The following is a 15,921-nucleotide window of genomic DNA, read 5'->3' as shown; positions in this document are numbered from 1 at the left end:
GAAGAGGCCACCAGCAGTAGGGAATGGAAAGGGTACTTTCAGCAGTGCTTGGGTGGTGGCGGCTCTCCTGTTCCCAAAGCTTCAGCAGAGCTTTGCCTATGTTACAGGGACCCCTTTTGGGACATTTCATTCAACTACAGAGCAATAAGATAGTGGGTTTGCCTTAAGCCACTTCTGTAGAGCGCCATTTGGGCAAAACTTTAGGAAAGGAAATCTTTTCCAGTTGATCTGTCCAGAGAACCAAAAGAAGCAAGGTGGAGTATCCATCAACCACATAGTTATAGCCCTGGCGTCTGAGAAAGCACATCATGTGATATACATTTACAATAGTTCCCTGAAAGTTAATCATTTACCTATAGTCGCCTTGTAGCCTGAATATTTGGCATTTGTCCTGGTCTTGTGATCTAAAGTTGCCCGTACTCCTCCTCCTCAGTCTCTTAACACTCTCAAGAATATTTTTTTGTTACTGTGTGTTTTGTAAAATCTACATTGTTTATTATAAGATCTTTTTGTTAAGTAACGTTTCATTAACAGTTTTATTTCCACTAGAACAGTGAGTTAAATGTATACAGCTCTTTTGTACGCAGGGCTCCCCAGTTTGTATAGGATACGTCTTTACCATGTCAGGTTCCACATATGCTCCAAGGAAAAGAAGTTTGTATGTTGTAGACCTAACTGCTCAGCCTCCAGCTAACATTTCATACTCACCATTACAACATTGCACTCTTGCATCATCACACAGTGGTGGGCCAGATGTATGAAGCATTTTACTGATCGCAAACAGTCCATCTGACCGTTTGTGACCGGTAAAATGCATTTTGCCTTGTACAGAAGGCAAAATGCGACTCAGTAACTTGTTACCGAATCGCATTTTGCTTTAGCGATTCAGTATTAGGATGGGGCAAGTTTATGGCATCCTTTCTTAATTCCCAATAGCACTGGTATGTATGAATGTTTTGCAACAGAGAATGCAGTCGCAGAACATTGCAGTTACCACCATATGGTAAACAGGACCTACTTTTTTTGAGAGCAGCCAGTAGTTCCACGAACCACTGCCTACTCTTAATAAATAAAAAGGTAGCTTTTTTTTTCTGACTGCATCCCAGTTTCCTTTAAGGACAACGGGCTGCATTACAAAAAAAGTATTGCTTTATTTAAAAAGCTACCCAGACATGGTGGGCTGCTGACCCAAGCTGGTCACCATTCCTGTGATTGTAACCATTCACAATGGGTTGCAAATTGCGATCTGCCTCATTAATATTGATGAGGCACGTCCATTTCCTACCTACTGCGAATCACTAACAGTGTCAAACACTTCACAGTTTGCGATTTTTTTAATAGCGATCGCTAAAATTCGCAACTGGGAAATCACGACAACCCGATTTCGTACATCTGGACCACAGAGAGGCTGAGCAATACGGCATAAAATGGGGCAAGATTAACTTCCGCCTCATCCCATCTTGCTCTTGTTCAGAATATAAAAGCTACTTTGAATACTTTGCATGTTGCGAGTCTAGGTGCAGAAATAAGAGGTCTCTTTTTACTCTAGTGCTCCCATCGCTGAAAGAGAAGTCAAGTGCCTTGGACCGGTCTCAGCCTCTTCCCACATCCCTGCAGAGCGACTTTATTCCAGAGGAGATTCTCTCAGTGTTAACGTCTACAGCGAATGCTGCGCCGCGCCCTGACTTTCTGGGGCCACTCAAGAAAACGAAAAGTTTGAAAGACATGAAGGTTGGTTAGCAGGTGACAAGGGTCCTCGTACCTTGACACACTGTTCTTTACTCTGAAGGTCTACTGTAATCTACCTCTAAAATGGCAGCATGTCTGTTGTGCATAGAGTTTGTGGTTCATCATTTCACTCTCCCGTCCTTTGTGGATCTCCTGTTCTGTCCCAGGTACCTCCTGCTCATGGAACCATTACTGTTTTGTTTCCATGTTTCATTTTAGCCCCTTCCCTCAACCCTTAGAAAATCACATCCATGTTGGATGAGCCATATCAATTTCTTCGCAAACTGAGAGATCCTCATGACGGAAACCATACTCTGTAATCACATATTATATAATCGTGTTTCATTGGTTCCATAAAGGTATCAACCCCTAAACATTTATTGGACTGCAATTCTTTGTCAGGTCTTACAACTATTACTTGGAAAATAATGCGTCCTTTCGTAAACAGATTTGTTTGTGTTGCAATAGACCAGGCTTCTCCAACGAGTGGTTCGTGAGCTACTGGCAGCTCACCAGCTACCTTTAAGTGGCTCTCCTGTGTACAGTCCAGGGAATTTTAGTTAGAAGCTTTTGCTTGGTTCGATTAAATATATGTATGCCAAAATTGAAACACACATATTTGAAATGTAAATGTGTGTATTTAACAATGTAAAAATCAATGTTTTGAGGAAAATGGTTGAGTTTTCAAAATATATTTAAAGTTTATATTTGAGCGATAAAAATCAAACAAATGTTATTAACTTGGTGCTAGGGGCATTGATGCTATTGTAGTATGCATTACCCATTTAGAGGCATTCCACACAGACAAACAAATGTTTTACATTCCTGCTGGCAACCACGCTGGAAGCACGAAGGTGATCACTGCTTTAATCATGCATATGGGGACCACTAATGTAAACTTTTCTGATGTGGTAACTTCTACATCACTAATTATATTAGTAGCTCTTATTAAAGGTTGGAGATCCCTCCAATAGACCCTTCATAAGACATTCCGCAATCAGGCCTTTATTTCAGCATCCTCTGGTGTGCCCCTGTTAAACTCAGTGCTTCCCCCTTGGAAGCTTGAATTGTGCTTTCCTTCTGCACCATAAGTTTATAAAGTCTACAAAAGTCTATAATTTTTCACAAATGAATAGTAAATCTGCACTACCGTAGCAATCTGAAATAACTCTGGCTTCTGTAATATACCGTGTTTTCAAAGCACATTCTACGGTGGCCAGGGATAGGCAATGTGTACTTGTACACTTGATTTACTTTCAATTTAAAGTGTAAATGATGCCTGCTTGGGCAACTTAACCTTGCAATGTGCATTAAATGAACACACCACAAAGCATATGATTATTATAAATTAGTGCATTTAAAACATTATATTTCAATTTTAGCACATGCATTATTAATTCGGTCTGACTTTGTAATCTCAAAGTTGTCTTGTTTTTCTATTTGGCGAGATCCTGTACACTACAGTTTTCATCAGACTTTTAATCTAAGCGGCAGTGGGTTCCCCAGGTGCAGCTTGTTTACAAGTCCTGTGTGTTTTTGGACCAATTAGACACAAACAGCTAAAAGGACCTGTACCGAGCCCACATCTGCTGATAGCTGCACATCCTTGATCTGAGAAGGGCCCACTCCCAAACATGATGATTAGCAAAGCTGGCAAAATTCCATATCAGAGTAATGTCAAATCCAAGTCTCTTGATTGTCAAACTTCAGTTCCACTGGTACCTATGGTAGAAACATGACCTCACAAACACAGTGATGTCATAAAGCAAATGCATCACATATGGAAGCTACGGTAGCCTAGGCATTCCTTGTGTTACACTGCGCAGCGTACAGATAAGTCCTAACTCTTCTCTGTTGCCAGCGTCTTCTTTATCCGTTTCAACTTAAAATGATTCGTGTTAAATTATGTTTTTCTCCCTATTCTGTCGGTGTACCTTTATTTTGTCTTTTGCCTTTCGCCCTTTTTATTTACAGCTTTACATTAAATGTTTATCTTTTTTTACTGCTGTATCTTGAAAAGTGTGTGCGTTGTTGCTGTTTATACTGCAGTTTTCCTTTGGTAATGTCTTTACTTCCTCGCACTTGCTTCTTGTTGCCCAGGGTTCCCAATCGCATGATCTCTGCCTAGATGCCAAGTTTTCAGTTTACTTAAGTGTGAGATTCCTATGTTTCTCTGGTCCCTTGTCTGACAGCTCCATGTCTTAACAAGTGGTGATTTGTGGCGTGCAGAAAGTGTTCGTGTTTATGTAAAAATGCTCATTTCTCGAATTGTCGTTCTGTTGCAATGTAGTGGTCCAGAGAGGGCCATATAGTTGTTTTGGTGCTTACAGAATGCTTTAGTATACATGGTTTCCCGTCGAATTCCCTCATGTTATCTGCATGGAAAACAGCATGTTTCACCCAAGAATGGTCTGAAAGTCTGGGTCCACACATCTCGCGGCGGGAGTTCCCTCCAGCAGCAACGATTGAACTAGCACAATTTCTACTTATCACCGGGAGACACAATATTTACAGTCCTGTACTATTACATTCTGGAAGGTGTGTGCTTGGTTTGCTAGAATTTACTCATGAATCGTAGTTTATAAAAGGAAACTTGGGACAGGAAAAGGGGTATCCCAGTAGCATTGAACAATCTAGTTTGACTACACGAGTGCGAATTGCCCCACTGCTGAGAATCATACTGCCCCCAAGACACATGAACACATTACATCTGGAACAGGAGTTGACACATCACCAGTAATTTGACATTATCACCATCAGGAATTGCTTTAACTTTAACCTTGAACAGGCATCTCCTCAACACCGTAGTACAACTAGAGCAGGAAAAGATTCTAATAATGTAAGTTCACAACACCAGCAATCATAATACTCCATGACGAATGAGGCCTACGTACTGTCTCAATACCATTTCTGTATTTTCTTTTTAACCCTTTACCCCCACCTGATTCGCGTTCCTGGGTGCTTACTCTGTTGCCCCTCAGGCACAACCCCTTGCCACCACACTTTGTGTTCTCTGTGAATTTTCTCTGCTTCCTATACTCCTCATAGTCTGTATTCTACACAGTTGTTAGCCGTAGACACTGTCTTTTCTCCCTATACCCCATAAGTAATCTATTTCCTCATAACCCTTCCACAATCGCTTTCCTTTATATACCCCACTTGCATGCAGTCCTTCCAATAGCTGTTCAACATCCTATATCCTCCGTATTACCTTAGACTCTCTCTTTACCCATCCCCTGAAAGCACGCGATCATTCGAATTACTGTTAAGTACTCTCTACACCCCACAGTTGCTCCATTCTTTACATTATCCATACCGCATAGAAAACTTGTCCTTCTTTTTAGCATTTGGTATTCTTCTTTACCCTTAGATATACTCTGTCCCCTCTCTCCCCCAAATACTCTATCCTTCCCACTACCTTTAGTTGCCCAACCCAAATAAATATGAAATTCTCCCATTCCCAGTTGGTACTCTATACGCTTTGGTACTCTCTGTCATCCAAATCCAAGAGGTAGTGCCCTTAGATAATCTCTTCTCCAGACATCTTCATCCAAAAAGACCATGTAGAATGTTTTATACTTTCAGTTGCACATTTGGGCCACAATTTTTGCCTCTTGGATATAGCCCTTGTTACCACTACAGTGATTACAGCTGCATTTCCGCGAGAAGATGTGTTTTTGTGGCTACGCTGCTGGCTTTGGACCTTGGAGCTTCTGTTATAATCCCAACTTCCCACGTAGATCTGGTCATCAGTGACCTGTTTGTGCTCTAGTTCTTAGTTGGGAGATAGGGGTGCATTGCATATGACAGACCACTTTCTTTGTTGTGTGAAAAGGGCTTCTTTAGTGAAACGGGTGGACATCACAAGTCTTTCCTGGCAAGACTGCCTTACAAAACTTAACCTCGCTAGACATCTAATGTAACTATCCAATGTCCCCCACCCCTACCCCTACAGTCCCCCCTGCAGACATCTCCTTTAACTGTAATGCACTTCAACATTTAAAACTTTATATTTCACCTAAAGCCTATGACTGCATGTCTGAACCCCTAAACAACCAAACGTACTAAAATGAACCTTGAACTACCTGCCTATCCTCCCTTTGGCCCTTGTTCTCCAACTGGCAATGCCTACCGATCTACTGAAAAGTCCTGCAAAACTTTCGAGACCCCCCCACCCAGAAAAAGGGAGTCCACACATTTTTCTGCCCCCTCACTGGCCCCTGTGTAGAAGCTTCATCTTCTGATATTCAGAATTCTAGACAAAACCTTCCTCAATTTCAACAACTACAAATTCATGCCAGCACGCGACAAGTGCACCCCTTCACCTCGAAAAAACTCCTCCTCGAATTTCAGATCAGAATGGCAAATTCTACTCAGGCCAACTTCTCTGCAGAAACATGCCATCTCCCAATTGATTTTTCTGCAGTTCTGTCAATGGCAGCAGGGTTTGTCCCCCTCCAAGACCTCCTTGGGATGAACTTTGAGAGAGGATGTAGCCGTACAGTTAGAGCTGTCGACCTCAAAGCTGGGGACTCGGGTTGAGTCTCTGCAATGACGCTCAACATCCTGTGATTCTGGGCAAATCACTTAATCTCCCCATGCCTTACAAAAAGAATGTGTTCTGTAACGAAACTGGTGCTCATGTAAAGCGCTCTTATACCCGATGTCTCGGGTCTAGTTTGCGCTATATAAAACTGTTCAAAAGACAAAGCAACTGGACCAGTACTCCTTAATTTCCAGCAAATCCTTTTTCATGGCACTCATTAAAACCACAACCTTCTTCTGCACGAGGTCGTTTTCACCTATGTGTATGATCAAGACATCCGGACACCTGCCACCCTCAGAAATGCCTTTTAGGCACGGCAAAAGCTCTCTCCAACGCAGCTCTTTTTCACCTTTCCATGTAATTGGAAATATACATTAATTCAAACCCACATTTACACAAAGGTTCTCTGATGTGCTTCGCCCCTTTGCCTGCTTGATGAAAGATGAAAAAATGGCCAGCCATGCAAATGGTTAGATCGTCCGCCACAGAACCTGGAAGAGGCAAACAGCAGTCAGGCTACAAAAGAAGTTGTACCCCGGTCTTCCTCTCCTCCCCACATAGGGCTGATCACAATCTGGGGACCAAAGCCCCAAACGCATGAAATCCTCATGCTTCCAGCCCAATTCCGCTACTTCCATTGTGACGCCAATGAATGGGTTCCATAATTCAAACTGACAAGGGTTTTTCGTGACACTGCTAGCAATTCTAACGCAGTGACCATCTTCCCTGATCCCTGCCTGAAAACCACACCCTTGCTATCTGCACAGCATGCTGCCCAGCGAATCCCTCCCCATGTCACCAGGCATTGCCCAGGGTATCCTATTGCGTGAAGAACTACCTTCTTAACCTGTGCCCTTTGGTATGTCTTGGAAGGACTGAGTCATACCTCCCATCTATCCCCCCACTCTGGGCACTTCCCCCTCCCACAGCACTCCTTCCTGTCCCCTTCTTCCCAACAATGGTGACACCCAAAAAGCACCAAAGAACATCCACGGCATAATCACAGAAAATAACAAACACTTCGATTCCTCGTAGCACTTCTGCAGCAGCTGCCCCAGTACCCTACACAATAACTGCCAAGTTATCGGTCTCCTTGTCTATCCCCTTCTCCCCAATTCCCTAGCCCACCCTTCCAGCATCTTGCGCTCTAACTCTCCAGCTGAAGGAGTGTAACCCTACAATAGGTTCCCCATGAATGTTGCTCTTGCGAGTTTGCATGTAATTGTGACTCACGTCTGGCCCTTTTTGGTTAGATCCAGTATAAACGGAATCACATCCTCTACCCACAACCAAACCTTCTCCCTGCGCTGTGCCCCTGATGCCAATAATTCCATCCATGCCTGGCCCTAAGCTCGCCTTGTGGACTCTGCGAGGGACCCTACCACCAGGTGAATCATTCTGTGTTGCCTACCATCATAACAGTTCTGGCATGGGCATCAGGGCACTGTCAGTGTCCTTGGCCAACCAACAGAATCTCCCCCACTGTGAATGAAACAAAGCATCAGCCATTTGACATTGTCGACACCTGGCACATGCTGCGCTCTGAAAGAAATGTCATGGCGACACAACCCAAAACTAATACCCGAAGCAATTTAAGCACCTCCGCCTCCCTGGCTGGTTGCCTGTTCCCCACCTCAACTACAGACATGTTATCCACTCTGAAAATGACGTTCCTGTGTGCGAACTCTGAGTCCCACAAGGTCACTATTACCATTAGGTGGACAAGTTCCAAAATGGCAATGCTCCTACCTCCATTGGCCCACTGCTTTGGGTTGTCTCCTTGCAGCATCTTCCCTGCCAAAAGAGGCCAAAACCCATTCCCCCGGAGAATATCTGTACATCCCAAATCAGTTCACCCTATCTCACTAGTGGGATCCCAATGAAAGATTCCAAGAAGAAACACCACATCCGTATATCCTCTTTTACACTGCTGAGAGTCTAACATGATGATGAGGTAACGAGAAACCTGGCAAGGCAAGCCCTACTCTTTTGCAGAAAGTCCCAATTGCTCTCACCACTCTACAAGCAAAAGTCAGAGTACTTGCTCCTCTCGCTCTTTCACCTTGACTCTTGCAGGCATGCATTCCCACAGGCATAACATCTTCTCTTTTTTCTCCTGTCGCTACCGCGCCTCCATGCACCCGGAGTCAATTTCTATTCCGAGGAAGGATAGGACTGTTTGTGGACCCACAGTTTTTTCCAGTGTCAAAGGCACTTCCAGGTCACCCATGAGCTCCTGGAAACTTGTAAGCACTAGCTAGCAGTCTGCCGAACCGGGTGCCCCCACAAAAATAAACCATCCAAGTAGTGGATTACCAACTGATTTCTCATCTGCCACGTAAACAAGCACAGCATGAAAGAGATTAAATATTTCAAAAGTGCACACAGTATGGAGCAACCCATTGATAGCTTGTTATCCACATACCAGCATCCTTCAAATTGTGTCCCCAATAGCTGAAAATCCTGAGGATTCACCAGAAGCAGCCAAAAAGCTGACTCGCCATGAGTGCTCTTGGGTTCGCCATCACCACCAGTCATATGGCCTCTTCTACAGAAGAATATGACACAGATGCCACCTCTTCCGCGATACAATTGTTCAATAATTCCCCTTCCGACAATGACAGATGCTGGATCAGGCGAAACTGCCCTTGCTCCTTTTTGGAGATATGATCAGTTCCTTCATTGGCCAGTCATAGAAGGGGTCAGCCATCCTACCCTCCAACATTTCTTTCTCCAACTTTTCTTGGAGCACCCGCTTGTGGTCCTTTGCTGACCTCATGTTATCTGCCCACCTGGTGCACCCGCAGTCCCTCGTAACCCCAACTGAACCCCTCCCCCAGAATCTCTGCTTCATCCCGTCACCGTAGAAAAGTAGCTAGTACTCCAACCTATCTAGTTTAACCAGAGTATGAGCCTTTTGGACCAGATCCCTGGGCCAACCTTCCACGCTGGCTGCTTGTAAAATGCTGGTGGTGGTGTGACCCCTGCTGCCATTAGCCGCATCCCTGCGTCTGCTGAAACCCCCCTTGCTCCAAAACAGTTAACGAGAGGGTGCCTTCCCATGCACTTGGAGCACTTGTGGTGAAATGTACAGTATTCCAGAGTGCACATCTCTTTATTGAAGTCCCAGCAGGTACCTCCAGTCCCCGACTTGGTATTTCCTGTGACACCTACCCCTCCCCGGGTGAGGGGGTCTTGAAAGAGCTGGTACACAATAGGCAAGTCACTTGCCATAAAGATAGTTTTTCCTAGCTTAGTAGCCTCCATGGTGTGCTGCCACAAATCTGAGTCCAACTCCTCCCACTTTGCCTCAGCACCCCATGCTAATCTCACTCTAAATTCCTCATCGTACTGCCCCAAGCATAATCCCTCCACTCGTAATGTGTGCTTTCCGGATAACGTCCATATATTTAAACATGGCCAAGCATTGCTCCGAATACTTCTCACAATAGTCGCTGGCATAGATTAGGAGTGCAGCTGTCTAATTTTCAATCGTCTGGGGTACTTTTGAGCATTTAGCTAGCTTGTATTCCTCCTCCTCTGAACCTTCCTTGGATGCACCTCCCTATGCAGCAATTTGAGAATTTCAACATACTCTCATTCCCATATCCGTTCGTTTTGTGGCTAACATTAAATGCACTCCCAGCGGCTTAGTACCTCCCATGTAAGGTAATTTCATTATCTTAAGTTCTTTGCTTTCCAGGGGTTCCTTCTACTCTGGCTCACCGCTCCCTTCCCTTCCCTTCCGCCCGCTTTGTGTCTCTTGCGAACCGCCCTGCTATTCGTCAGTCCCACAACCATATCAGTGACATATTTACCCTAATGCAGCTCCAACCCTGCATCCCCCCTGCATCCTCTCCTATGGATACCATTATAGGCCACATTCAAATGGCCTGGGCTCTACCTGGCTTGAAGGACCGTGCCTGAATGGTGCTTGCCACCACCACATGGGCCTCCAAAGTCCCAGTTGTCTGCTCTGCTTGTGCCTGAAACACACTGGACATAGCATTAGTGTAGCCCCCCACCCCTTCCCCTGCTTCTGGGGTCCTCATTCCTCACCTCGCCTCCTTCAAGGCTTTCAGCACCGTAATCCAACGATGTGACCCCTAGCGGGACGACCACATTGCCTGAATTGGGGCCCACACCTGCATCCTGCTGGCAAACCAATAGTGCCCTGGGCTTAGTAGGCTGACGTGCGACTCTCAGGAGAGTTGAAATAATCCCCACCGTGCTGCTCTGCTGGCGATACGCCCGTGTCTGCCACTCTGCGATCACCAGAGGCCTAACAGCCGAGGAATGGGGGGGGGGCAGACGAGGGTTGTACCAGTCCTTCTTGCATCTACCTTTTAGAGATCCCTCAACAACATCAATCAATCAATCAATCATAGCATTTATATAGCGCACTACACACCCGGAGGGTCTCAAGGCGCGGGGGGGGGGGGGTCCGCTACTGCTCGAACAGCCAGGTCTTGAGCTGCTTCCTGAAGGCGAGGTGGTCCTGGGTCAGGCGGAGGTGGGTCGGAAGGGAGTTCCAAGTCTTGGCAGCCAGGTGGGAGAAGGACCTTCCTCCTGTGGTGGCTCTTCGGATGCGGGGGACGGTGGCGAGGGCGTGGCTGGTCGATCGAAGCTGGCGTTTGGGAGCGTAGAAGTTGAGGCGGCTGTTGAGGTATCCTGGTCCTTGGTTGTGTAGGGCTTTGTGTGCGTGGGTGAGGAGCCGGAAGGTGATTCTCTTGTTGACCGGGAGCCAGTGCAGGTCTCTCAGGTGTCCGGAGATGTGGCTGCGGCGGGGGATGTCCAGGATGAGTCGTGCTGAGGTGTTCTGGATCCGCTGGAGTCTTTTCTGGAGTTTGGCGGTGGTTCCAGCGTAGAGGGAGTTGCCGTAGTCCAGACGGCTGGTGACGAGGGCCTGGGTGACCGTCTTCCTGGTCTCGGTGGGGATCCATCGGAAGATCTTTCGTAGCATGCGCAGGATGTTAAAGCATGACGAGGAGACGGCGTTGACTTGTCTGGTCATGGAGAGGGAGGAGTCCAGGATGAAGCCCAGGTTGCGTGCGTGGTCTGTTGGTTTGGGTGCGCTGCCCAGGGCGGGGGGCCACCAGGAGTCGTCCCAGGCGGAGGGTGAGGATCCTAGGATGAGGACTTCCGTCTTGTCCGAGTTCAGTTTCAGGCGGCTTTCCGACATCCATTTGGCTACGTCTGTCATCCCTTCGTGCAGGTTGGCTCTGGCGGTGGCGGGGTCGTTAGTGAGGGAGAGGATCAGCTGGGTGTCGTCGGCGTAGGAGATGATGTTCAGGTTGTGTTGGCGTGCGATGGCTGCGAGGGGGCTCATGTAGACGTTGAAGAGTGTTGGGCTGAGCGAGGAGCCTTGAGGGACGCCGCAGATGACTTCGGTGGCTTCCGATCTGAACGGGGGGAGGCGGACTCTCTGTGTCCTTCCGGCGAGGAAGGAGGTGATCCACTCCAGTGACTTCTCCTGGATTCCGACGTTACTGAGGCGCTGTACTAGGGTACGGTGGCAGACAGTGTCGAAGGCCGCGGAGAGGTCCAGGAGGATGAGGGCCGCTGTTTCTCCATTGTCGAGCAGGGCTCGGATGTCATCGGTGGCTGCGATCAGGGCGGTCTCGGTGCTGTGGTTGGACCGGAAGCCAGACTGCGAGAGGTCGAGGGATCCGTTCGTCTCGAGGAAGGCGGCCAGTTGCTTGTTGACGGTCTTCTCGATGACTTTGGCTGGAAACGGGAGCAGCGAGATGGGGCGGTAGTTCTTGAGGTCGGTTGGGTCTGCTGATGGTTTCTTGAGTAGAGCGCTGAGTTCGGCGTGCTTCCAGCTCTCCGGGAAGGTGGCGGTGTCGAAGGAGGTGTTGATGATGTCCCGCAGGTGGGGTGCGATGACAGCGTCGGCCTTGTTGTAGACGTGGTGAGGGCAGGGGTCTGTCGGAGATCCGGAGTGGATGGAGTTCATCGTGCGGATGGTGTCTTCGGTGCTGATCGGGGTCCAGGCGCGGAGGGTGGTGGTGGGGGGCGGTGGTTCGGTCGTGGCGTGCGTCGGTTGAGTGCTGAAGCTGTTGTGTATATCTGCGATCTTGTTGTGGAAGTAGGAGGCGAGGGAGTTGCAGAGGTCTTGCGAAGGGGTGATGTCGTTGTTTCCGGCGTTGGGGTTGGAGAGCTCTTTCACGATGTTGAAGAGTTCCTTGCTGTTGTGTGCGTTGTTGTCCAGTCGTTCCTTGAAAGTGGTTTTCTTGGTGGCGTGGATCAGCTGGTGGTGTTTTCGGGTCGCGAGCTTGAGGGCAGTCATGTTGTCCGGTGTTGGGTCTCTGCGCCAGGTTTTCTCGAGTGCCCTGCAGTTCTTCTTGGAGCTCTTGAGGTCGTCGTTAAACCATGGGGCTTTCTTGCTGCCGGGTCTGCTCGGCGGGGTCTTCAGCGGGGCGAGGTCGTCTGCGCAGTCGCTGATCCATTTCGTGAGGTTGGTGGCTGCTTGGCTGGGGTTCGTTGTGCTGGTGGGAGGGTTCTTGTTCAGGGAAGTAGCGAGCTGGTCTGCAGTGATCTTGTTCCAGCTTCTGCGGGGAGCCTGTTGCTGGTGATGGTGGAGCGTGGTCCTTCTGAAGCTGAAGTGGACGCAGCTGTGGTCCGTCCAGTGGAGCCCCGTGGCGTGGATGAAGGCGATGTCCTTGCTGGAGGAGAAAATCGGGTCGAGAGTGTGTCCGGCGTAGTGGGTGGGGGTGGTCACCAGTTGCTTGAGTCCGAGGTTGGCGAGGTTGTCCAGCAGGGTGGTGGTGTTGCGGTCGTTGTTGTTCTCCAGGTGGAAGTTGAGGTCCCCGAGGAGGATGTAGTCGGCGGAGGGGAGGGCGTGTGGGCTGATGAAGTCGGCGATGTCCTCGCTGAATTGTGTGCGTGGTCCCGGGGGTCTGTAGATGAGGGTGCCTCTGAGGGTGGTCTTGGGGTTGACGTGGATCTGGAAGTGCAGGTGTTCGGCGGGTGCGAGGGTATCGTCGGTGTCGGTCGTGATGCGGATGGTGTTCCTGTGGATGATGGCGATGCCTCCTCCTGTCTGGTTGACGCGGTCCCTCCGGATGATCTTGTATCCATCTGGAATGGCGATGGCGATGTCGGGCACTGAGGAGGCGTTCATCCAGGTTTCCGTGAGGAAGGCGACGTCTGGGGCTGTGGTGTCGAGCAGGTTCCAGAGCTCGACGGCGTGTCTGTGGACGGAGCGGGTGTTGAGCAGGATGCCCTTCAGGTGGGTGCTGCTGGAGGACGGCTTGGTGGGTGCTGGTGTGGCGTGGGTCCGGTTGCAGGTGAACTTGCAGGTGTGGCAGCTGAAGGGTCCGTGGGTGCGTCTCGGTGTGGCTCGGTAGCAGCCCAGGGTTCGGCCGGTGTTGAGTGGGTTGAGTTCGGTGGCGTCGTAGGTCCGTCGGGTCAGCTTCCGTCGGTGGGGGCCAGGGGTCCTGGCACTGGGCGCGGTCCAGGCGCGGACGGGCGCAGACGGGCTTACCTTTGGCGCACCTTCGGCGCTCAATCGGTGCTCCCGCTGCGCGGTCGCTCTGGGGGCGTCATAAGAAGGGAGCCGGTAGGGAGGGTCTGCGGGGAGGCGGGAGCGGGCTGACCAATCGGCTGGCGGGGGGGCGGGGCCGCGGGCTGGCAGCGGCGGGAAAATGGATGTCGGGCTTGGCGGGCGGCCCTGCGGCGGCTGGGGCAGCGGCAGTATCAGCAGGTAGGCAGTGGCTTGGTGGGCGGCCCTGCGGCGGCTGGGGCAGCGGCAGTATCAGCAGGTAGGCAGTGGCTTGGTGGGCGGCCCTGCGGCGGCTGGGGCAGCGGCAGTATCAGCAGGTAGGCAGCGGGCAGCAGGTAGGCAGTGGGGGCGACCAGGCCGAAGGCGCAGTGGTCGCTCCCTTGGAAGAGTCTGGGTCCCCTTTAAGAAGGGAGCCGGTAGGGAGGGTCTGCGGGGAGGCGGGAGCGGGCTGACCAATCGGCTGGCGGGGGGGCGGGGCCGCGGGCTGGCAGCGGCGGGAAAATGGATGTCGGGCTTGGCGGGCGGCCCTGCGGCGGCTGGGGCAGCGGCAGTATCAGCAGGTAGGAAGTGGCTTGGTGGGCGGCCCTGCGGCGGCTGGGGCAGCGGCAGTATCAGCAGGTAGGCAGTGGCTTGGTGGGCGGCCCTGCGGCGGCTGGGGCAGCGGCAGTATCAGCAGGTAGGCAGCGCGCAGCAGGTAGGCAGTGGGGGCGACCAGGCCGAAGGCGCAGTGGTCGCTCCCTTGGAAGAGTCTGGGTCCCCTTTAAGAAGGGAGCCGGTAGGGAGGGTCTGCGGGGAGGCGGGAGCGGGCTGACCAATCGGCTGGCGGGGGGGCGGGGCCGTGGGCTGGCAGCGGCGGGAAAATGGATGTCGGGCTTGGCGGGCGGCCCTGCGGCGGCTGGGGCAGCGGCAGTATCAGCAGGTAGGCAGTGGCTTGGTGGGCGGCCCTGCGGCGGCTGGGGCAGCGGCAGTATCAGCAGGTAGGCAGCGCGCAGCAGGTAGGCAGTGGGGGCGACCAGGCCGAAGGCGCAGTGGTCGCTCCCTTGGAAGAGTCTGGGTCCCCTTTAAGAAGGGAGCCGGTAGGGAGGGTCTGCGGGGAGGCGGGAGCGGGCTGACCAATCGGCTGGCGGGGGGGCGGTGCCGCGGGCTGGCAGCGGCGGGAAAATGGATGTCGGGCTTGGCGGGCGGCCCTGCAGCGGCTGGGGCAGCGGCAGTATCAGCAGGTAGGCAGTGGCTTGGTGGGCGGCCCTGCGGCGGCTGGGGCAGCGGCAGTATCAGCAGGTAGGCAGTGGCTTGGTGGGCGGCCCTGCGGCGGCTGGGGCAGCGGCAGTAACAGCAGGTAGGCAGCGGGCAGCAGGTAGGCAGTGGGGGCGACCAGGCCGACAAATCGCATGTGCCCAACCATCTCTTCTCCTTGGTGTATGTGAGTTGCACCCAACTCTGCTGAGTCCAGATAGTTGCGTTGCTCTTGACCCTGTAATAAAGATGACAGGACTGGTGTGCTGTGGCCCTAAGCCTGCCATGGACGCGCCTCCACCCCTACCAGTCCCCTAACTCTCCACAACCCCTGCCGCCTCAGAGAGCCCTTCTGATGCCTCCCACTCCTCCGCAAGCCCCTCACACCCGGTGTACTCACCTCCCGTAGCCTCCTCAACAGCTTCCTCCTCCTCCCCACACTATTCTAACATTGCCCCAACCAAGGCAGATGTGTGGCCCGTCGTAGTCCCACCCCCTCACCTGCCCCCCTCCGTTCAGTCCATCCCGATCCAACCCCTGCTTCCAAACCAAGCCCGGAATATCTCCCTGTCCTCCCACCCCCAGGAACCCCCTGTCTCCCCACCTATCTGCGCCTCCAGCGAGGCCCTCCGCACATCCCCTCCTTGTCTTATGTGCTCATTTAGCTGAGGCACCATGTCTCTCCCTTCAGTGCCTAACTCTACCCATGATAGCACCACTTTGTTGGAGGCCTCTCCATATAAACCTTGCTCATGAATCTGCCGCATTTCCCACTGTCTCACTTGTGTACTTGGAAATTGTTGAATAAAATCTGTCTACAGTTCTTTTTTTTTTTTTAAATGAATCTGCCTCATTTCTGCACTCCCCAGCCTGTCCTCCCTCCCACCCAACTCCTCTATCTCCCCCT

The 15,921-nt window shown here is 51.0% G+C and overlaps 1 protein-coding gene across 1 annotated transcript in view; it reads left to right on the top strand.

Moving 5' to 3' along the window:
- AXDND1 (axonemal dynein light chain domain containing 1) overlaps positions 1 to 15,921 on the top strand; it is a 532,992-nt gene that overhangs the window by 49,742 nt on the left and 467,329 nt on the right. The window contains exon 3 of the mRNA XM_078643748.1: positions 1,550 to 1,731. Coding sequence (XP_078499874.1) covers positions 1,550 to 1,731 — 182 coding nt within the window. The remainder of the gene's footprint in view (positions 1 to 1,549; positions 1,732 to 15,921) is intronic.

The sequence above is a fragment of the Lissotriton helveticus genome, chromosome 1_1 (genome assembly GCF_964261635.1).
Source record: "Lissotriton helveticus chromosome 1_1, aLisHel1.1, whole genome shotgun sequence".
NCBI classification, from domain to species: Eukaryota; Metazoa; Chordata; class Amphibia; order Caudata; family Salamandridae; genus Lissotriton; species Lissotriton helveticus.
The sequence above is the reverse complement of the archived record's forward strand: the minus strand, read 5'-3'. Positions and strand labels throughout refer to the sequence as shown.